General features: G+C 41.3%; 1 protein-coding gene and 1 long non-coding RNA gene across 3 annotated transcripts; one reads left to right on the top strand and one right to left on the bottom strand.

Moving 5' to 3' along the window:
* Window positions 1–3145: 3145 nt before the first annotated feature.
* LOC109194643 (uncharacterized) lies at window positions 3146–5852 on the top strand. Of its 2 annotated transcripts, XM_025898475.1 has the most exons (4): window positions 3146–4330; window positions 4394–4912; window positions 5039–5114; window positions 5400–5852. In XM_025898475.1, the coding sequence occupies exons 1-2, from the start codon at window positions 3147–3149 to the stop codon at window positions 4635–4637; spliced, it is 1428 nt and encodes a 475-aa protein (XP_025754260.1). In that variant the 5' UTR covers window position 3146; the 3' UTR covers window positions 4638–4912; window positions 5039–5114; window positions 5400–5852. The 2 variants fall into 2 exon arrangements, with proteins under 2 accessions (XP_025754260.1, XP_025754259.1); XM_025898474.1 differs by having other exon boundaries at window positions 4394–5114.
* Window positions 5853–7774: 1922 nt separating this feature from the next.
* LOC112842211 (uncharacterized) lies at window positions 7775–22513 on the bottom strand. Its single transcript, XR_003213941.1, has 3 exons — window positions 22118–22513; window positions 21301–21304; window positions 7775–8031 (listed from the first exon to the last, which is right to left on the bottom strand). It is a non-coding gene; the product is annotated as an uncharacterized LOC112842211 (long non-coding RNA).
* Window positions 22514–23660: the final 1147 nt, after the last annotated feature.

Here is a 23660-nt window from a genome sequence, read left to right as displayed (position 1 = left end):
GACAACTCTCGTCCCAAACCACAAAGGGCCTTTTTAAAGGAAACTCAGTCAAAAGCGCAGTCTGTAAGCCTTCCAAGGGGTTTGGTTGGAACCAGAACTTCTGCTACTGTCATTATTGCTGGCAAAGAAACAAACTGTCTTTTAGACACAGGGTCACAAGTGACAACAGTACCTCAGAGTTTTTACGAGCAACACCTCTCAGACTTACCTATAAACCCACTGGGCGATCTCCTGGATGTAGAGTGTGCAAATGGCCAATCCGTCCCTTATCTAGGTTATGTAGAGCTCTCAATCACTTTTCCCAAGGACTTCGTGGGTTCAGATATTAATGTTAACACCCTGGCATTAGTTATCCCCCCACTGCGAGCCGAGGCGCGAGAACAGATTTTGATAGGTACAAACACTTTAGATGCCCTTTATACTGACTTCCATGAGTCCAGTGCAAACTTTCAGCCAGTCCCCTATGGCTACCGAACACTCCTTAAAATCCTTGGAATACGTCAAAAAGCAGCTAGCAATTGCAGTCTTGGGTGTGCAAAGCTAACGGGTAAATGTCAAACTGTGGTGGCAGCAGGGCAGACGGCAGTTTTGGAGGCCTCAGTGTACATTCCCAACTCCATTAATGAGAAATGCGCAGTTGTCGAACAGTCATCAGCCTTTCCCTTGCCCAGTGGTTTGCTTGTATTAACTGCTCTTGTTAACCTGCCAGCCAAGCAGCCCTGTAAACTGCCGGTTGTAATAAAAAATGAAACCGATCACGACATTGTTGTCCCTTCAGGCCGTGTGCTAGCTGACATTAATGCCGTAACCAGAGTCATACACAAAGAACAAACAGAGAAGGTATCAAACTCCTCAGACCAGTCAGAAGATCCTTCTCAATCTAAAAAGATCAGTTTTGACTTTGGAAATGACTTACCTGATGAATGGAAAGATCGTGTCACAAAAATGCTAAATTCAATGCCGGAAGTGTTTTCGCAGCATGAATTAGATTTTGGACACACTAAAAAAGTACAGCACCACATCAAGCTCAGTGATGAAACCCCAATTAAATCCAGACCCCGACCAATACATCCACATGATGTGGAGGCTGTGAGGAAACACCTCCAGGAACTACTCGACACGGGAGTGATACGGGAATCTGAATCACCATTCGCCTCCCCGATCGTAGTTGTCAGGAAAAAAGATGGTTCTGTTCGCTTGTGCATCGACTACAGGAGGCTAAACCTCCAAACCATAAAAGATGCATACGCATTACCAAATCTGGAGGAAGCATTTTCTGCTCTGGCAGGGTCAAAATGGTTCTCGGTCTTGGATCTCAAGTCGGGATACTATCAGATTGAGATGTCAGAGTCAGACAAGCAGAAAACAGCCTTTGTGTGCCCCTTAGGGTTCTGGGAATTCAATAGGATGCCCCAAGGGATCACCAATGCACCCTCCACATTTCAAAGGCTCATGGAGCGGTGTATGGGTCCGATGAATCTTAAGGAGGTCCTTGTCTTTATTGATGATCTCATCATTTTCTCATCATCTCTTGAAGAACATGAGCAACGTCTGAAGAGAGTCCTGTTGAGGTTGAAAGAGTTTGGGTTGAAACTGGCACCCGAGAAGTGTAAATTTTTCCAAACCTCGGTTAAGTATCTCGGCCATGTAGTGTCAGAACGTGGAGTTGAAACTGATGCAGAGAAAATCAAAGCCCTCACAAGTTGGCCTGTCCCCACCAACCTTAAGGAGTTAAGGTCATTTTTGGGCTTTGCTGGGTATTACCGGCGATTCATCCAGGGCTACTCTAACATTGCAAGGCCATTAAATGAGCTAACCGCTGGCTACCCACCACTGAAAAAGGGGAAGAAAAGACCCACAAAGCAACAAAACTCTGCATACTACAACCCAAAAGAGCCATTTGGTGAGAGATGGGCTCCAAAATGTCAAGAAGCTTTCGAACAGATCATTGGTAAGCTAACCTCAGCTCCAGTGTTGGGTTTCGCAGACCCCAAACTCCCGTACATCCTCCACACGGATGCTAGTACCATTGGCCTCGGTGCAGCTCTTTACCAACTTCAGGATGGACAGTTGAGGGCCATAGCGTTTGCTAGCAGAGGACTTTCAAAAGTGAAATGAGATATCCAGCCCACAAGCTGGAATTCTTGGCCCTTAAATGGGCCGTCACTGAAAAGTTCTCAGATTACCTTTATGGTACAGAGTTCACAGTAGTGACTGACAGTAACCCGTTAACGTACATTCTAACATCTGCAAAACTGGACGCAACGAGTTACCGTTGGCTCTCAGCCTTGTCTACCTTTTCATTCCAACTCCAGTACAGGGCTGGTAAACAAAACGTAGATGCGGATGCGCTGTCTCGTCGCTCTCATGGTAGCCCAGGTGATGATCCTGTATCACAGAAAGAAAGTGAAAGGATCAGGCAATTCACTCTCACTCACCTTAGCAGCGATGACAGAGAAATGGTCTCCAGAGAGGTCGTGCAGGCCATCTGTGAAAGGCACTCAGTTAATTCTGTAGGCCTGGATCCAGAGTCATTTACTTGCCCAGGCTTAGCCTTAGTTGAGTCTTTAGCCCTACATGCTACGGCTGTTCCTGATAGCTTTGAGGAAGAGCTGTTAGGTGGTTCCCCTCTTGCCCCGCCTATAACAGAGGATGAACTTAGACAGAAACAGAGGTTAGATCCTGCTCTTAATGCTGTAGTCACTCAGTTAGAAACTGGCCAGACTCCACCTCCCAGGCTTAGAGCAGAACTACCCGAGCTCCCCTTGTTACTGCGTGAGCTCAGTCGTCTTGAACTTCAGAATGGAGTTCTTTACCGAAAAAGGCAAACCGGTCCAGACATTTCCTTTCAACTCGTGTTACCTGAGGAGTTAAGACCAATGGTCTTCCAACACCTCCACAATAACATGGGACACTTAGGGAATGACCGTACTATTGATTTGGTCAGGGCTAGGTTTTACTGGCCAAAGATGCAGGTGTCAGTTGAGAAAATGATCAGTACGTGTGAACGTTGTGTTCGCCGAAAGTGTAAACCTGAGAGGGCAGCTCCTCTCATGAACATACAGACAAGTAGGCCCCTCGAATTAGTCTGTATAGATTATCTATCTATTGAGCCAGATCAGTCTAACACTAAAGACATATTAGTTATGACTGATCACTTCACTAAGTTCGCGGTGGCCGTCCCTACACCCAACCAACGAGCACGCACTGTTGCAAAGGCCCTCTGGGAGAACTTCATTGTTCATTATGGGGTCCCAGAGAGACTCTTAAGTGATCAAGGCCCCGATTTCGAATCAAAGACAATAAGTGAACTGTGCGAAATCATTGGCATGAAAAAGATACGCACAACACCGTATCATCCCAGAGCCAATCCAGTTGAGAGGTTCAATAGGACGCTCCTCCAAATGCTTGGTACCTTGAGTGACAATGAGAAGTTGCATTGGAAAGAGTATGTAAAACCTCTAGTACATGCATATAATTGTACCAAGAATGATGTGACAGGCTATTCGCCCTATGTGCTGATGTTTGGAAGGCAACCAAGGCTCCCCATTGACCTAGTATTCGGGTTGCCTGTTAATGCCCAGAAGAAGTCACACTCACAGTATGTCAGTGATCTGAAACATAAGTTGGAGGAAAGTTTTAAGATCGCAACCTCAAACACACAAAAGAATGCTGAGCGCAATAAGACGCGTTTTGACAAACAAGTGGTTGACTCAACTCTCAATGTGGGCGACAGGGTCCTCGTACGTAATGTTAAACTGAGGGGAAAGCATAAGTTGGCAAACAGATGGGAGGATGATGTTTACGTGGTTCTGAGAAAAGCAGGTGAACTACCTGTCTATACGGTTAAACCGGAAGCGAAAGAAAGACCAGTCCGAACATTACACCGAGACTTGCTCCTCCCTTGTAGTTTCATACCTATCACGGAGTCAACCGAAAACAGTTCCCAAAAGCCCCATGCTCAGCGGAACACAAGGCAAACTGTTGTTCAGGAGGATGATGACCTTGACTCCGAGTACTTACCAATACCTACCTGGATACCAATGTCCATTTCCAGCTCTGCCAAGCCACCTGAAGTGTCACCAGCTCTTGTTGTTCCCCGTACTGAAAGTGTGCAAAGACAGTTTTCAGCTTATGATGAAACCGAATGTGACAATCCCACCGAACGTGACAATCCCACCGAATGTGACAAACAAACAGAGGAAATTAAGGAAACTGAAACTGGAAACTTACCTGAACGTTCAAACTTACCTGAGCCTAGCTTGCTGGGGACCAACATTCAAGTTGAGGATCCTGTGGAGAAAACCCAGCAACCTAGCGAGCAGATCCTTCCCAGTGCAAATGCAACAATGCCAGAGCGTCTCAATGACCACGAAGCAGTCATAACTGAGCAGCCCAGTGCACCTGCTTCACAGAATAGCTCTCAGGAAAATCATGACGTTCTTCGTCGATCCCAAAGGTCACATCAGAGACCAGAAAGGTTGCAGTATTCCAAATTAGGTAACCCCTTACTGTATGTTGTTAATGCAGTATTCAGTAGCCTAAACGAAGCCATTTCAAGCTCTATGCAGTTTAGCCATTTAGATGCACAGGGACGTGCATACCATCAAAGTGGGGAGGGTGTAACCCATATTTAAGGATGGCTTGGATAAAATATACCAAAATGAAAAAAGGACCATTAATCTTAGCAGTACACTCTGTTTATAGTGAATAAGCCATAGGTGCAGCAGTTAAAGAGTTAACTGCTCTGGTGTAGGCGTGTGTTGCTCTAAGCCAATGAGCTGCTGAAATGTGGTGCAGGGTCCCGCCTGCCATCTCCGTCTGAGAGAGCACAGGCTTTTCCTTCTCTCTCTCGCGAATCCTCCATGAGCACGCTAGCAAGGAAAAAGACACGGCGATTCACTGAAACGAGGTATGGAAAAAAAATAATATAAACGGGAGAGTTAGCACTCGCTGCTTATGAACGATCGTTTTATCGTATGTGTACTGCTAAGACAAGTAACTAGCTGGTTCCTTTTACATTGTTTGGTCGACGAAGGTCGGGAGTTAGAGACGACGCCATTTCATCATTCCTGCGCCATCTCGCGCTGCTCCGCCTTTCTTTTCTGAGATCGGTGAGCTAAGTATTTTAATAGTTCATTGCTTATCTGCACTTTTCATGAGTTCTTTGCAAGCAAAATGTTCCAGTGTTTATTGGATAATTGTTTAAAAATATTTTGTGGAAAACTTTATTCAATCTACTGAAAAACAGCATTTGAAGCAAATGCACAGTGTGTGCTTTACTGTTTATTTTCAATTTGTAACATGGGTAACGTTGCAAATAATACATTTTAGGTGATAGGACTTTGAACTGTGATTATATGAGAACTTAATGTGTCCTATGACACTGTCGTTGACAGGTCAGGTTTTTTTTGTTTCCCTTTGTATCTTCCTTTTGATGCATTGCAACGGATCCGGTAATCGATGGCGAGCCAACCCCGTTGATGGACCAATTGACTTTGTTCTGTGCTGCACAGCAGAGTGTGGTAGGCCAGTTGCAACAAAACAAAAACACACCACGCCACTTTGAACTTGCTGTTCCCTTTCTTCACACACATCCCCCTGGACTTACGGACGGTTTATTTTAAGGACTTTTCACGGACTCTATACATCCCACGAACAGGAAGGGAAGTGGGTGTGGGCGGTTGGATACATGTTTCCAGCTTAATGGTTGTTGTACTTTATTAACAAAGTCTATGAAGATACAACCAAGTGTTGTTATTTGGATTTTGCTAATTGATATTGTGGTTCATTTTGGAAGTGAACTTTGTACATTTAGAAGGGTGCACCCAGGTAAGTTTTCTTTTTGTAAAGTGATTACTGTGATTGTGCCACAGGGTTGTCACTGAGGAAAATACTGGTACCAAAAACAGAGACTTTTATTTGTAATGTTTTGTATGTTTGTCATATTTTCTTTCTTTTGTTTCTCGATGAGTAAAAATACAAAGCTGGCATTTTCAAAACTCACAGTTGCCTGAGTCTCATTCAGTTTGCCTCTCCTGTACGTAGCCGAACCTACTGGTCCAGAGCAGTGAGCTCTTTTGCATCAAATTTGGGTGAAGTACCTTTTGGTCTTAGAGTATTTGAGGCACATGAGTGTTACACGCGGGTAATGAGCACCGCCCCGGCAGAGGAGAGAGAGAGAGAGAGAGCGCACACACAAAACAAAACATGTCATCTTATGCGGGGTTAGCCAGCAAGACACGGGCACCATGACGGTATACATGGCCGTTGCTCAGAGGATGATAACTGGAGGACAGACTAACCTTGGCACCTAAAGACTCCTTCCATACGTGGGACGCGAATTGAGGTCCACGGAATTCCGGACGTGGTTATTGAGCAGCCGTGTGGCCTCCAGAGTTGTGTGAAGTGTAGGCAGAGCCGCAAAGTGAACTGTTTTAGAAAAAACGGTCTATTATGGTAACTATTTTGGAGTTACCTGCAGAAGGGAGTAACCCGATCACAAAGTCCAACGCAATGTGGGACCATGGTCTGGAGGGCATGGGCAGAAGTAGCGCTAAAAAAACCTAATGGTTCGGTGCATTCCAGGATGACAAGTGAAGCGGGCTGTGTGTGCCCAGTGCAAAACCTGAAATCGGGCGGCTTGGGGCACAAACAGCCGCCGGGCCAGTCCATCTCCTGGGTCTGGCTCCGTCCTCTGAACTTCACGGATGGCTGTCTGGATCTCCCAGGAAATGACTCCCAAAGTGCACGTAGCTGGGAGAATATCATCATCATCATCAATTTGTATAGCACTTTAAGAACACACCAGGCAGACCAAAGTGCTGAACAACACAGATCAAAACAACTACCAAATTAAAAATACAATAAAATCATTAAAAAATACAATAACATTAATAAGTAAGGTGTCAGTTTCCTACAGAGTTAAAAGCCAGGGAATAAAAATAGGTTTTCAATCTGGACTTAAAGACCTGCACTGATGACGCTTGTCTAATATGGAGGGGAAGGTTATTCCAGAGCATCAGAGCCGCAATTGAAAACGCTCGGTCTCCTCTGCAGTTCAGCCGCGACTTAGGGACCAACAGCAACAGCTGCTCAGCTGAACGGAGCTGTCACGGTCTTTGTTGGCAGACCGTGGGGAGGTGGGGAAACAGGACCCAAACGCCGGACTCTTCAGTGCAACAGTGTTTATTTACAGAGTGGTGAAGTACGAAACAATTAATTCCCCAGTTTCCCAGACTCCCGTGTTGTGTCTTCTTCCCAATAAGTCCCTGTGTAGTGCTCTCTGCTTCAGTGTCCCTGCACTCCCCGTGCTCACTGCTCCTTCTCATCCCACATTCCTCCTGAGGGAAAACAATAGAGGCAGTCGTTACACACTTTATCCAAGCAGGCATACACTCACTTTCTCTGACTCTGATTGAAGACTGACATGAAGTCAAACGCAATAATCCAGCGTCGGTGGAAGCTCCAGCTCTCTTCTAAATAGCTCCCCCGACGAGCCCAGATGAGGAGCAGGTGTGCGGCAAGGACTTTAGGTGTGGCCAGTCCTCAAGCCAGGCCACGCCCCTCAGGCCTGAAGGTGCCTGTAACTTGGCCACAGAAAACAGCAACACACAAACGCACACACACACCTGCCTACATACGTACGTGGACAGAGATAAGAGGCAGTGCAGACGACACACCGAATGATAATAATCATAATGACAATAATAATAATAATAATAATAATAATAATAATAATAATAACAACAGTCATAGTCCCCACTGCCCACGGACCCCGAGTCCCCAGAGCCGGGTCCGTGACAGGAGCGAGCAAGGAGGAACATGTGGCTTCAGCAAATCAGATAAGTAGACAGGAGCCAGACCATTTAAAGATTTAAAAACCAATAAAAGGACTTTAAAACGAACCCTAAATTCAATGGGAAGCCAATGCAAGGAAGCCAGAACCGGAGTGATGTGATCAAATTTCCTACTACCGGTTAAAAATCGTGCCGCCGCATTTTGCACTAACTGCAGGCGTGACAAGGTGCCCTAGAACTAGGTTTACTATCCTGCGCAAATTTGCGTAACTTCCCTAAACCCAATACCCCCTAGAATTACTGGCTTTTTTATTTTCTGGTGCAAGTCCCAAGGTGTTAAGCACCCCTGCTGAGATTTTCACAGGTCGTCAGCTTGTTTCTCCTACAGCTTTTGTTGTGCAAACCACCCATTGTCCTTGAGGCCTGGCACATTTGCATTTGCTCACTCAGAGTTGCTCAGATCCAAGGCAGGCCAAACCTCTGTGTTACAACTTTCAGAAATGCCTGATAGAAATGCTTCAACTTACTCATGAGATTTTGACCACATTTTTTGCGGAAGTCACAACTATACTGAGTGCACGACCGTTGTTGCCAGCTGCAACAACGGTTTGAAACGAACCTTGGTAGGGAACAGCTGTTCCCTACCAAGGTTCGTTTCAAAGTTTGAAAGACTTTGAAATAAAACAGACTTGTGTACCCATATATTGTGAATGTCTGTCTTTTGTATGTAGGTTGTAACACAGAGGTTTGGCCTGCCTTGGATCTAAGTAAACAAATGCCAATGTTGCACAAACACACACACACACACACACACACACACACACACACACAGCAAATCTGCATTTATTTGTCCCACAAGTGGAAAATCTGCATTGTCATTGCAAAAAAGTGGACAGAGCAAGGTATAGAAAGTGCACTATACAAACAATCTGGAAACATAAATATGGACACGTGTATTCAAAAATATTGGTGTATGTATACACACACACACACATACACACACACACACACACACACACACACACACATATCTATCTATCTACGTGTGTGTGTGTGTGTGTGTGTGTGTATATATATATATATACATACACACACATACACATATACATATATATATATATATATGATATACACGTGTCTGTGTGTATAACTAGACTTTATGCTTTAAGTTCATGAACTTATGGCATTCATTTCAATCCTGTTTGTAAGAGCAATCATGTGTCCTGTTGGTGCCATTGTGGATTGCTGGTCAGAAAGTTTTCTGGTGCTACTAATCAAAGAGACAATGCCCCGAGATAGATTCATTTCAATTATGCAACACCTTCGATTTGATGACAGGGACACACGGGCAGAACGGGTGAAAACAGACAAATTTGCAGCGATCTCCGACATCTGGACACGCTTCAACGAGAACTGTGCTAAGAGTTTCACTCCAGGGGAACACATGACCATAGATGAACAGCTGTTCCCTACCAAGGTTCATTGTCCATTCACCCAGTATATTGCAACCAAGCCAGACAAATTTGGGATCAAGTTCTGGATGGCCACGGATTTGGACACCAAATATGTCTGCAGTGCATCTCCTTACTTGGGAAAGGACCCCAGTCGTCAGAAGGGAGAGAGGCTGGCAGAGAACGTGGTCATGAAACTGATGGAGCCGTTTTTGGATGATGGAAGAAATGTCACAATGGACAATTTCTTTACTTCACTGTCACTGTCGCACAGACTGCTGCAGCGCAAAACAACATTACTGGGCACGGTGAATAAAGTCCGGCGTGAACTTCCTCAACTTGCAAAAGATACTGCAAAGCGAGAGGTATTCTCCACTTCAGTGCTTAGAAGTGGCAGTGTCTCCTTGACAATTTATGCACCTAAAAAAAACAAGACTGTGTGTGTTCTAAGTTCCATGCACCAAGACGTGACGATCGGTGACGGCAGAAAGAGGAAACCCAACACGATCACAGACTACAACCACATGAAGGTATGTGAATGTGTGTACAATTTTACACCAGTGCTACAATGTTTTCTGATGTGTGCTATACAGGCCTATAGAAAAAAACATATACTCATGACTCTCTCGCTCTGCTTTTACAGTGTGGTGTAGACGTGTTGGACCAAATGGCACGGATGTATTCTGTAAGATCAGCAACACGCAGGTGGCCAGTAGCGGTTTTCTACAATATGCTGGACCTGGCGGCAGTGAATGCCTACATTTTGTACAAGGCATGTACAGGGTGGACAGGCAAAAGAAGATTGTTTCTGCGTCTTCTAGCTCAGCAACTTCGTTGCCGATTCATGCAGCACAAGGAAATCTTAGCACAGAGGCAGGCTGCTGCAGCTGCTGTGCCAGGGACTGTAAAGACAACGCAGTGCCAGGTGCAAGAGAGCTGCAACAGGAATCGCAGCAGATTTACCTGTGCAACATGTAAGAAATTCACCTGTGCCAAATGCAGGGATGATGGACACTGGGTCTGCAAACGCTGTAAAGTTTGAAACACTTTGAAATAAAACAGACTTGTGTACCCATATATTGTGAATGTCTGTCTTTTGTATGTAGGTTGTAACACAGAGGTTTGGCCTGCTATGAGGGGCCGTACAAGCCAAAATTCATTCTTTCACTCTCACACACATACATTCTTCTTTCACACACATATATTTTCACTCTCACATACATATATTTTCACTCTCACACACATATATTCTTCTTTCACACACATATATTTTCACTCTCACATACATATATTTTCACTCTCACACACATATATTTTCACTCTCACATACATATATTTTCACTCTCACACACATACATTCTTCTTTCACACACATATATTTTCACTCTCACACACATATATTTTCACTCTCACACACATACATTCTTCTTTCACACACATATATATTTTCACTCTCACATACATATATTTTCACTCTCACATACATACATTTTCATTTATGCATTCCTACATTTTGCTCTCATTTACATGCATTCAATATGCATTTAATCTCACAAATAATATATGTATGTAAGAAGAGAATGCATACATGTCAGAAGAAAATATATGTATGTGAATGAAAGAGTATAGTGGAAACGGAAGGAGTTTAATGGAAACGGAAGGCTGGGTGTCTGTACCGCTGTGATTGGCTGAGAAGCACGCGCGGGTCACTTTCAAGTGTCTGACAGTATGGAGGGGGGAGAAGAAACTCGAGTTCTTCAGCAAGCTATCGGGGTGTTAAGAAATATTTTATCATCTCCTGAAACGGTCACATCGTTGTCCTCGTCACTTGATCGAGATGGGACGGGCTCAACTTTTTTTTTTACGTGCGCTCAAATTTTTTTTAGGTGCGCTCAGAATAGTGGGACAAAAATAAGGCCATAGGTAACAGGCATCTCCGAAAATGTTAGAGCACTTATGGAAATATGTGATGTCTTGATGAATCAAGCAGATATTTGAAGTTTACACAGCACCATTCTCGCATGAAAATATCTTAAAAGTTTATTTTGTGACCTATGGCGTTATTTTTGTGCCACAAAACCAGCCAATCACAGACTTGGATGCAAAAATATCTGATTGGCTGTTCTGGTCTCCAATCAGCTCGAAATGACGAAATGCAATATCTCAGAATCCATTTCGTCCAAAACTCAAACGAGGCAGTGGCAGAGAAGCACAGAGTGGCGGAGTTTGAAATATTACTCTTTCTGGGTTACTGTGGCGTTATTTTTGTGCCACTATTCTGAGCGCACCTAAAAAAAAAAGTTGAGCCCGTCCCATCTCGATCAAGTGACGAGGACAACGATGCGACCGTTTCAGGAGATGATAAAATATTTCTTAACACCCCGATAGCTTGCTGAAGAACTCGAGTTTCTTCTCCCCCCTCCATACTGTCAGACACTTGAAAGTGACCCGCGCGTGCTTCTCAGCCAATCACAGCGGTACAGACACCCAGCCTTCCGTTTCCATTAAACTCCTTCCGTTTCCACTATACTCTTTCATTCACATACATATATTTTCTTCTGACATGTATGCATTCTCTGCTTACATACATATATTATTTGTGAGATTAAATGCATATTGAATGCATGTAAATGAGAGCAAAATGTAGGAATGCATAAATGAAAATGTATGTATGTGAGAGTGAAAATATATGTATGTGAGAGTGAAAATATATATGTGTGTGAAAGAAGAATGTATGTGTGTGAGAGTGAAAGAATGAAAATATATGTATGTGAGAGTGAAAATATATGTGTGTGAGAGAAGAATGTATGTGTGTGAGAGTGAAAGAATGAATTTTGGCTTGTACGGCCCCTCATAGCCTGCCTTGGATCTGAGTAAACAAATGCCAATGTTGCGCACACACACACACACACACACACAGCAAATCTGCATTTATTTGTCCCACAAGTGGAAAATCTGCATTGTCATTGCAAAAAAGTGGACAGAGCAAGGTATAGAAAGTGCACTATACAAACATTTTATATATATATATATATACACATAGTTATACACACACATACATAGTTATACACACAGACACATCTATATCATATATACACACACACACACATATATATACATATATATATATATATATATATATATATATATATATATATATACACACACACACATATATATATATATATATATATATATATATATATATATATATATATATATATATATATATATGTGTGTATGTATGTGTGTGTGTGTGTGTGTATATATGATATAGATGTGTCTGTGTGTATAACTAGACTTTATGCATATTATATAAGGTGTGGCTATATAAATATCAGAGGTGGGACCAAGTCATTGTTTTGCAAGTCTCAAGTAAGTCCCAAGTCTTTATCCTCAAGTCACAAGTCAAGTCTCAAGTAAAGTCAAGCAAGTCAGAGTCAAGTCGCAAGTCAAGACAGACAACTTCACTGTTAACCTTTGCTGTATTTTTCACAGTAAAATACCACAAAATGCCCAGTAACTTACTTGAAAACATTTCTACAGTTAATTACTGTAATTTGCTATGCATTATGGGTATATTAAGGTTATTTACAGTAACTTACTGTATTTTTTAAAATTGCGGTAGTAGTTATACCTACCGTTAACACATTAGCAGTAGTGCTACTGTATTATGTGATTTGAATGGTTCATCATACTGTTTGTGTATTTTTACTCTTTCAGTGGTTGGTTGCAATAGTGCATTACATTTTAACTCTTTCACTGCTAACCATTTCCAGATTTTCCTCCAACCTATGCCATTTGTCAGTATGATACCAGTGAAAGTATTATGGTTTTGACTTTTTAGGGGACTTGCCTGTGTGTAAGGTCTCCTTGTAGGGAAATTTTATAAAGCAAGGTTCTCCAAATCTCTCCCAAAATTCTGTGTTTTCTTAATTGACTTCCATTCCTATGTAAAGACTATAAGGTTAAGTACAAATAAAAAAAAGCAGAATTCACATTGTTGCATCTCCATCACTTATCTCTGATTAACCCTGAACAAGATTCACACTTCCTTTTGTTAATTTTTTTACTTGCCACTATTCTGTTGTTGGATTTCACTTAGGCTGTTGCTGCTGTCTGTTTTTGTGTAATTTTGTACTTGTGACAAGTAGTGAATAAAGTTATTTAAAAAAGACGCAGAAAGGCGAACTTCAGTCAGTGGAGAATATTGTAATAATTTGGCGGAGGCTTCTCAGTGGAGCAGTAACTGAATTGCTCATTTACTGAACGTGCAACATGTACAGAACTCTTCTGGGAACTAGTCAACCCAACTTAGTGAAACACACACTGAATGCATGCTGGCCCCGCCCACCCACCTACCTCTACCAACCACCACTCCATATCCTGACTGACATGACCTGTGATCCAGTGATTGACAGGAGAGGAAAGACAGGCCAACTTTGTTAGCTCTTCGTTAGGATATGCTCGAGAGGACAAAAGATTTTGCACCTCGTTATTGTTGGACCTCTGTGTGGAAACTGCAAACAGGACGCCATAAGGTAATGCAAAGGACTCTCCTACCTTACATACTCGTTTATTAATTTTTAAGAGCATATATATTTTTTGTGTGTGTTTGGTAGGGAGGGGGGGCTTAAACTCAGTGTTAGCTTGGTCGAAATAGCACATTAGCTGAATTATTCTGGAAAAAATAGGTTGTGTGTGTTTTTTTCTTTTCTTATTTAAAAATATATTTAGATATATATTTTCCACGGGGAGGGGCGAGGAACACAGGCGCAACACAGTCTTTGTCTTTTTCCCGCCGAGTGTGGTGCATTGTCCTCCTGCGCTTCTGTTCTATGACTATTGAGAAGCTAGCTAGCTAACAGTGGCACATTTAGCTTCAGCTCTTTGAAAGACAAGACAAAGCAGCAGGTAAAAATACACATTTAATGAGAATAAAGAAAGACAACTTTTTTTTTTTTAAATTTAGAGACTGCTAAAACAATCTTATCCAGTTTTGAGCTTGCTCATGTAGGTTAGCCTGCTTTATTTAATTTTGTGTGAGCTGCAGTACACAACATTAAAAAGTTAATATAACATTAGGTTGGTGGCGCGAGGAACTCCAACCTAAGTTTAATATTTATTATTTTATAAGTGGGAAGGGGAGCATGTTTTTTTTTCCTTTAATACAATGTCTTCCAGGGTCTTTTTCATAGGAAAACCATGTAACGTCTGTGTTAGGTTGGTCAAAAGAGCAATTAGTTGAATTATTCTGGAAAAGATGGGTTGTGTGTTTTTTTTTTTCTTTTATTTACTTATGTAAATGTATTTTTCAAGGGTTAAATAAATGCAACATTAAATTAACAATTGTCTCTCTGTCTTTTCCCACCCAGTGTGGTGCATTGCTGTCCTCCTGCCCTTGCTGGCCGCGCTGACAGTGTGATGTAGCCTCAGTTCTTTGAGAGACAAGACAAAACAGCAGGTAAAAAGACATATTTAGTGAGAATAAAGGTAGACAACATTTTTTTGGAAATTTAAAGACTGCTAAAACAATCTAACCCAGTTTTGAAGTTTCTCATGCAGGTTAGCCTGCTCTAATCTCAACTGTGGTTTATTGTTTCATAGGTTCCATTTAAAAAGCAAGACAGTGTAGTGGTCTGTAAATTAGTCGCAGTTAGTGGCAGTGCCATTGTTAAGGGGTTTAACGTCAGCTTGACAGACCCTCCAAAATTTTCCTCCAGTGTTTCAGGGTCTGCATGGTTTAAGTTAATAACATTGATCTATAGATAGTTTTTCTTTTAACTTTTTCACATTTTTTGATACAACCCAAGCAATGTAGATCCCTTCTTTAATAATAGAACAAACAGATAATATATTGAGATGTTTTTCAGTCACTGTTGTGTTATTGCCATGCTCTTTGCAAAGTAAAAGTTAAGTCAAATTCACACACATGCAGCCATGTACAGGTGTAGATTTTGTGGTGTTTGTAGTTCAGAATTAAGACAATTTTGTTATCATATGAAGAAACATCAGCACACAGCTAATTAACAGGGGTTTGTCTGTTTTATATTGTATAAAAATAGAATACACACAGTTTGCTGCTGTTTCTCTTATTATTTATTATACACAATGACCAACAGGAAAAAACAGCCTAACATTTCAGCACAGCCCAAAATGCCAAAACATTAGGCAGTTTTTTCCTGTAATTGATCATAATTTTCATTACATAATAAATAATAAGAGAAATAGCAGCAAACCTTGTGGATTCTATTTTTGTACAGTGTGAGGCCTGCTATCCAGCATTCTTGTGGAAACCTTATTTGTAAGGGTGAGCACATTGTCTTATTGGACTCTTGTCTGTTTTTAGGGAATAATTTCATGTCTGCAAGCCGCTGGATGATCAGTTTGGAGGGCAAGGTATTGAGCCTGAGCAGATACATGACTTTGGCAGCACCCTTGCTGTCTTCTTTGCGTCATACTACGTTTTCAACCTTGAGTATCAGGAGTCAGCGTCCATCACACTGGAGATGATACAGAGGTAAATACTTTAAACCATTAAAGCTTACACCATTTAAGAATGAAATATATGTGATAGCTTGACTACAGTTGCAGAAACATATTGGAGATTGCTGTAATGTATGTTTTAATTTTGAAATTAAAGCAGACTTTTTTCCGTTAAAAGGTTCTTTGTGAGGATCAATCCAGACATGGGAACAAAATGCCCTGCAAAACTTGGTACAAGCCGCAAGACAGGTCGTGTCGTAAAGAGGAAGGTTACAAGCATCAGCCCTCGGATCACCACCTTCCTCCAGCGGCTCTCTGGAGGACTTCCAACTAGGTAAGAATACAGAGATGATAATATCATCATCATCATCATCATCGTTTATTTATATAGCACTTTAAAAACACACAAGGCTGACCAAAGTGCTGAACAATAGAAACATAATAGATACCATAAGAATAATAAATACGATAAAAATAATAAACATAATAAACATAGCAAAAACAATAAAATATAAGTAAATACAAGTCAGTCAACCACTGAGTCAAAAGCCAGTGAATAAAAATGCGTTTTCAATCTGGATTTAAAAACCAGCACTGATGTCGATTGCCTAATGTGAAGAGGAAGGTTATTCCAAAGCTTAGGAGCCACAATAGAGAACGCTCGGTCGCCTCTCAGTTTCAGCCGTGATTTGGGGACTGAGAGCAACAGCTGCTCAGCTGACCGGAGCGAACGAGTGGGGACATAGGGCTTCAGCAAATCAAACATATATGCAGGTGCCAGACCATTTAAAGATTTAAAAACCAATAAAAGAACTTTAAAATGAATCCTAAATTCAATTGGAAGCCAGTGCAGGGAGGCCAGAACTGGAGTAATGTGCTCAAATTTCCTTTTACCAGATAAAAACCGTGCCGCAGCATTCTGTACTAATTGCAGGCGTGTCAGAGTGCCCAGTCCAACCCCAATTAAAAGGGAGTTACAATGATCCAAGCGTGAGGTTATAAAAACGTGGATAACAGTCTCCAAGTCACGCCTTGAAAGGAAAGGTTTAACCTTCGACAGACGCCTGAGGTGATAGAATGACGATTTCACCACCCCATTCACGTGGCCATCAAAGGTAAGAGCAGAGTCGATTTTTAACCCAAGATTGGTAATCGAGCTCTTCAGGTGAGGGGTCAGAGCAGCAAGGTCAACATCAGGGATATCAGGAACGATTCGGGCCAAACACAATTGCTTCCGTTTTACGTTCATTAAAATTTAAAAAGTTTTGAGCCATCCATGACTTAACATCACTAAGGCAATCAAGCAGGAGTCTAATTGAGGAGCTATCAGAATGACTGAAAGGAAAATAGAGCTGGCAATCATCAGCATATAGATGAAATGAAACATTGTGTTTACGAAAGATCGCACCCAGTGGCAGGAGATACAATGAAAACAGTAATGGCCCAAGAATAGATCCCTGTGGTACACCCCATGACAGAGGGGCCACAGAAGACGATGATGAGCCCAACTTAACACAGAAGCTCCTGTTTGAGAGATATGATTTTATCCACAGGAGTGCCAAGCCAGAAATGCCCACACAATGCTGTAATCGAGAGATCAGCAGGTTGTGATCCACTGTATCAAATGCAGCAGTCATATCTAGTAGTATAAGCACTACGTGTTTACCACAGTCTGTCGCTACCAGAATATCATTCATAACCTTTATGAGAGCTGTCTCTGTGCTATGAAGCGGCCTAAAGCCGGACTGGAAAACTTCAAAGATTTGAAAGTTGTTTAGATAATCCATCAGCTGAGTGTGAACAACCTTTTCCAAGATCTTACTCAGAAAAGGAAGTTTAGAGATGGGTCTAAAATTTGACATTACTGAAATATCTGAGCCTGGTTTCTTAAGTAAGGGATGAATAACTGCATGCTTAAACTCACTTGGTACTTGACCTGACAAGAGGCTGGTATTGATTATGTTCAGAATATGTGGTCCAACAGTAGGAAACACCTCTTTCAGAAAACGGGGATGAACAACATCATTCGGAGAACCACACGGTTTAGCAGTTAACACAAGCTTCTCTAGTTCAGGTAGAACAACCGGTTGGAAAGCAATAAGCAAACTTAAACAGGGAACATGCACAGCCGGGTCAACAGAAGCTACAGTGGAGGGTCTCAAACTAGCAACCTTATCCACAAAGAAATTGAGAAACCTATTACACATAACCTCAGAAGATTGCAAAAGAACATGATCCTCTGCATTCAGTACAGAATTAATGGTATTATACAGAACACGAGGGTTCTGTGAATTAGCAGCAATAAGTTGTGAAAAATAGGAGTTTTTGGCGGTCTTTACTGCCCTCTGGTAAGCTTTCCAGCTCGTCTTAAGAGCTTCCAAAGAGACGTACAGCCTGTCCTTTTTCCATCGTCTTTCACATCTCCTACATTCTCTTCTAATGGCTCGAGTAAAATCGGTTAGCCAAGGGCTGGCCTTGGGTTTACACTGCCTGAGTCTTAGAGGTGCAACAACATCAAGGGCAGATTTACAGAGTCCAGATGAGAGAGTAATCCATCTACGGAGGACGACTCAGAGGGACTGGACACAAGTTGTTCAAATAGTGTTGAAAAATCTTCAGCAGTATCTGAGCCGAAGGCACGATAGCATTGCGTCGGTGCAGCCCGTTTAACAACAGGACTAAGAGGAACAACGTCAAATAAAATGGGCATATGATCAGAGAATACAGCATCCTCCACATGTAAGTTACAGACAGATAACCCATATGACAACACCAAATCCAATGTGTGACCACGTTCTTGAGTGGCACATTTAACAGATTGAACAAGATTAAAAGAGTTCACCAGGTCCATGAAGTCCTTAGCCAGGGGCTTCCCTGGGCAACATACGTGTATATTAAAATCACCGAGTAGCAGGACCTGGTCATACCGGGATGCACAGTCAGCGAGAAACTCCGAAAACTCAGATAAAAACTCCTTTTTATATTTAGGAGGCCGATAAACTATTGCACACACAGCAATGAAGGCGAGTGGCCCAGTTCACACAGGCAAAGTTCAAAACTGGTGTGGCGTGTCCATGAGGATAGTATCTCAATATCTTTTACATAGCTGATAATTATATACTGTACATACTGTACACACATCCATACAACAGTATGAATGATCTCAGACAGATGTGAACAAGTGAATAACCTGAGCAAACATGAATATTGATGATGTGTCTTTGACAGGTGGTGATGAAGACTACGCTGAACCCGACCATCCTGGTAACGGAAATCTAAATCCCATGTCACATTCTGTTTCCTGGGACCCACTGATAATTATTACATTTTGTAAATGATTTTTGTTTTACAAGTGTAATAGTTTATTTAATGTTCATGCTCGTGGGTTTGTCCTGTTTTTAGTGGAATGAAAAACTGTTTTCCTTAAAAAAATCAGACACAGAAAGGTGAAGGACTGTGTAGTTTTCATGTACGTTTCTATTTATTTTGGTTATTGACATTGTTTTTATTCAGTCGAAAAATGTTTTTCTTGTTAAAAAAAATTATCAACAATAAATGTTGGTTTAATTCACTATTCTGAGACTACTTTATTGAATTATATTGTTTTTTGTAAATGTTCTTATATTGAATATGAATGTTAATATTATTTTATATGCTGTAAAACACAATTACAGTCTAAACAAATTATACTGTACACAATTACAGTGTTATACCATAAACCACATTTGCAGTACAGTGATACTATAAAACTAAATCACGGTAAGTCTTTCTAACTGTAAACCACGTTTACAGTAAAGCTGCATTACCACAAACAACATTTACAGTAAAGCTGTTATACTGTAATATATGTTTACAGTAAAGTGGTTGAACTGTAAAACATCACAACAGTAAAGATACTGTAGATCAGTAATTACAGTAACTTACTGGCAATAGTGTTGCCAGTAAGTTGCTGTAAAAATACAATAAAATGTCTAACAGTGTTTCAAGTCAAGTCCCAAGTCCGAAACTTTGAATTTCAAGTCCTTTCAAGTCTTTTTTTTAACCCTCTGGGGTCCCGGGTATAATTGGCCGTTCTTGACTACTTTTGATTTTACTTCTATATTTCACTTTTAAAATATGTTTTTCTTGCCTTGTTTGGTATCATTATTTACAGCACAACCTCAAATATCTGAAATTTGAGTTATTTTTTTCATTTTGGTATACTATATTAGCACAGTTGATCTAAATTCAGACAAAAAATTCAGAATCCGAGTAGAAAAAAGTTATATTTTTTTACATGTTTAACGAATCATTTTCATAACTTGAAATGCAAATAGAAATTGTACATTTCTAAAAATTATGCACAAGTTTTGCAAACAACAAAGTTATATGGTACTATTTACCTAAAAATGCAGCCAAGGCCTCAGGCGTTTTTTATATAACCATTTAAATCTATTTACAGAACAATCAGGTGTCCTGCATCAAATAAGAAGGCACACAAATTATTTGTGCCAGTCCAAAAAATGTAGTTTGTGTTCAGTATAAGACAGAGGAGAACACCACAGGCCTAAACCCTGCAGGTCTGACAACTGGAGGTGCATCAGTCCAGTTTTCTATGTGGAGACAGCGTTTACACTGGAATCTGCCTTTGACAGCTTTTTTAGATCAAATATGAAATTCAGCAGTCTAACCGACACACAATACAAAACAATAACTACACAACAAACTAACTATAGCCTCCAAACACGCTAAACGTCACTAATGTCTCACATATGAAAACACTCTCTCTCTCTTTCTTTCGCTCGCCCGCTTTCCGTCGCGGGTGTCACTCCTAAAAACTTCCCCTTCTCCCTAAACAACCAAATGTCACATGTTGCCTTATCATTTTTTTTGATTGGCTGACATGGTAAACTCTAACACCAATAGGGAAGGGGTGTTTTTTCTTTTTCTTTTTTCACTCGCAAGTGGAGAGCGTATGCTAGGCTGTCTGTAGAAAACGCCGTTTTTGTCTAGCATCCCTGTTGAGAATAACCTTTGCAAATAAACAACAGCTAATAATATAAGATCAAAGTATTTTATTTGATGTATTGACATAAATGACAGAAGAAAAAGGCCATGTATAGCAGGACTACTCAGTTACACACTAAGGTGGGCCAGATTTTCTAACCAAAAAAAAAAATTTTCCCAGGCTCAGACATGCAAAAGTTAAACACGACCATACACTAATTGCAAATTAAACACAGTGATTTTGAATTGTGATGTGATGGTAAAATAAATATTTGTCAGTCTAAACTGGGTTAAATCTACGGGGTTAATGATGGGGAGGAGACGGAGAGAGACTGAGTACAGCTACAGAACCCACTTTCTGAAACGGACCCTGCTCACCATTCACCGACAATTCTGAGCTAACAAGTTGCATGTTATTCTTGGATGCGCTTGTAGGACCGGATTTAAAATAGCATGACAAACATATCATACCTGTTAAAGCCAAACAGTATCATCAACGTAGCCCGAAGAACATTTGCTAATAAAATGAAGTTAGCTAAGTCAGCTGTCTCATCGTAGCAAAAAAAGGCACCACCTACCGTTCTTTATGCAACTTCAAATGTCGGACAAAGTTGGAAGTTGTTCCATCTCCGTCTGTGATTCTCTTCTTGCATGTTTTGCATATTGCATTTCGTTTTTTGTTGACTACTTCGTAGTTTATGTACCCGAAAGAAATTACTCTTGGGAGCATTTTTGGCTCGAGCGTTTTTGTTCTTGTTTTTTTCAAATCTGGTTAATTTGATTGGCTGTGCTACAGCCCACGCTCACATACATACGGAGTGTGGTAAGAATGAATGAATGAATAAAGTGAATTAATGGTCCGCACTTTTTATATAATATGTATGTTAAATTTTAGATTTGGGTAAAATATCAAGTCTTTTCAAGTAAACAGGTTCAAGTCCAATTCAAGTCCCAAGTCACTGGTGTAAAAGTCCAAGTCAAGTCACAAGTCTTACAACCTTTTTTCAAGTCAAGTCTAAAGTCATAAAATTAATGACTCGAGTCTGACTCGAGTCCAAGTCATGTGACTCGAGTCCACACCTCTGATAAATATATAAATATATGTACAACTCTGTGTATATATGTTTATGGACAGGCATGCAGGCAGGTAAGGAAGGAAAGCAGCCTTGCAGGGAAGGAAAAACTTGAATCTCTCATGGTTAGGGGTTGGGGGAGGGTGTGTTTGCACAACAAAAGCAGGAGAACAATGGAGCTGACGACCTGTGAAAATCTCAGCGGGGTGCCAAGAGGTGTTAAGGTCGGGGGGAATTTACGCAAATCTGCGCAGGCCAGTAAATCTAGTAGTAGGGACTTGCACCAGGGAAAAAAGGCTCAGTAATTCTAGTGCTAGCCAACCCCTATTAAAAGGGAATTACAATAGTCCAGATGTAAGGTGATAAAAGCATGAATAAGAGTTTCCAAATTGGGTTTGGAAAGGAAAGGCTTAACTTTCGATAGGCGTCTGAGGTGATAAAAAGCTGATTTTACCACCCCATTTACATGACCTTCAAAAGTAAGCGCGGAATCAAGTTTAACACCAAGATTAGTGATCAAACTTTTCAGATGGGAGGTCAAATCACCAAAATCAACATCTGGAGAATCAGTAGAGCGATGCGGGCCATATAAAATTTCCTTCCGTTTTGCAATCATTAAAATTCAGAAAATTATTTGCAATCCATGATTTAATATCGCTAAGATAGTCAAGCAGTGATTGACATGAGGAGGTATCCAAATGACTAAAAGGTAAATAAAGGTGACAGTCATCGGCATACAAATGAAATGACACTCCGTGTTTACGAAAAATCACAAAATAATGGCCCAAGGATAGATTCCTGGGGCACACCCCAAAGCAGAGGGGCCACAGAGGAAGCGGCCAGCCCCAACTTAACACAAAAACTCATTTCGGAAAGATATGATTTTATCCATGACAAAGCCAAATCAGAAATTCCCACACTGGTGTAAGCGGGAGATCAGCAGGTCGTGGTCCACTGTGTCAAATGCAGCTGTCATGCCCAATAACACAAGCACAGCATATTTACCACGATCAGTAGCAACAAGAATGTCATTCAACTTTAACAAGAGCTGTCTCCGTACTGTGAAAGGGCTTAAAACCAGATTGGAAGATTTCAGACAGTTGCGAGTCATTCAAGTAATCCAACAGCTGGGTATGTACAATCCTCTCCAAGATCTTGCTTAAAAAGGGAAGCTTGGAGATAGGTATAAAATTTGACATAACAGAACTATCAAGGCCAGGTTTCTTAAGTAAGGGGTGTATGACTGCATGTTTAAACCCACTGGAACTTGACCGGTTAACAGACTAGTATTGATAATTCTCAGGATATAAGGTCTAATGGTAGGAAATACTTTTTGGAGAAAGCGGGGAGTAACAACATCATTCAGGAAGCCACATATATAGGTGCGGGGTCCGGCTTGTCCTCTGAGGTTGAGAACTGTCGAGGGAGGGCATCGGGCTTGACATTGCGAGAGCCCGGTCTGTAAGTAATAGAAAAGTGGAAAAGTGAAAAACAGGCACACCTTGCTTGCCGGGCATTGAGTCTCTTAGCTGACTGCAGATATGCAAAGTTTTCATGGTCTGTCTAAACAATGAAGGGTTGAGCCATGCCCCCCAACCAGTGCCTCCACTCCTCCAAGGCAAGTTTAACTGCCAGCAGCTTCCGGTTCCCAACACTGTAATTCTGTTCTTCAGGGGTGAGACGACGAGAGAAGAAAGCACAGGGATGTAGGTTACCATCTCTCTGCTGGGAAAGAACCACTGCGACTCCGGCTTTGACTTTGACCGGGTCCGGATGGAGGCTTCCCTGTTCTGTAATGTAGCCCAAGAAAGACACTGTAGAAACATGCAACTCTCATTTCTTGTTCTTCACATACAACCAGTTTT

Source organism: Oreochromis niloticus, linkage group LG14 (assembly GCF_001858045.2).
Source record: "Oreochromis niloticus isolate F11D_XX linkage group LG14, O_niloticus_UMD_NMBU, whole genome shotgun sequence".
NCBI classification, from domain to species: domain Eukaryota; kingdom Metazoa; phylum Chordata; class Actinopteri; order Cichliformes; family Cichlidae; genus Oreochromis; species Oreochromis niloticus.
This window is presented reverse-complemented; position numbering and strand designations above follow the sequence as displayed.

Excerpts from the sequence above, each read along its gene's own strand:
- LOC109194643 (XM_025898475.1), top strand. The coding sequence starts at position 3,147 with ATGACTGATCACTTCACTAAGTTCGCGGTGGCCGTCCCTACACCCAAC. Across the intron at positions 4,331-4,393 it reads CAACCTAGCGAGCAGATCCT|GCCCAGTGCACCTGCTTCAC; the intron begins TCCCAGTGCAAA and ends CATAACTGAGCA.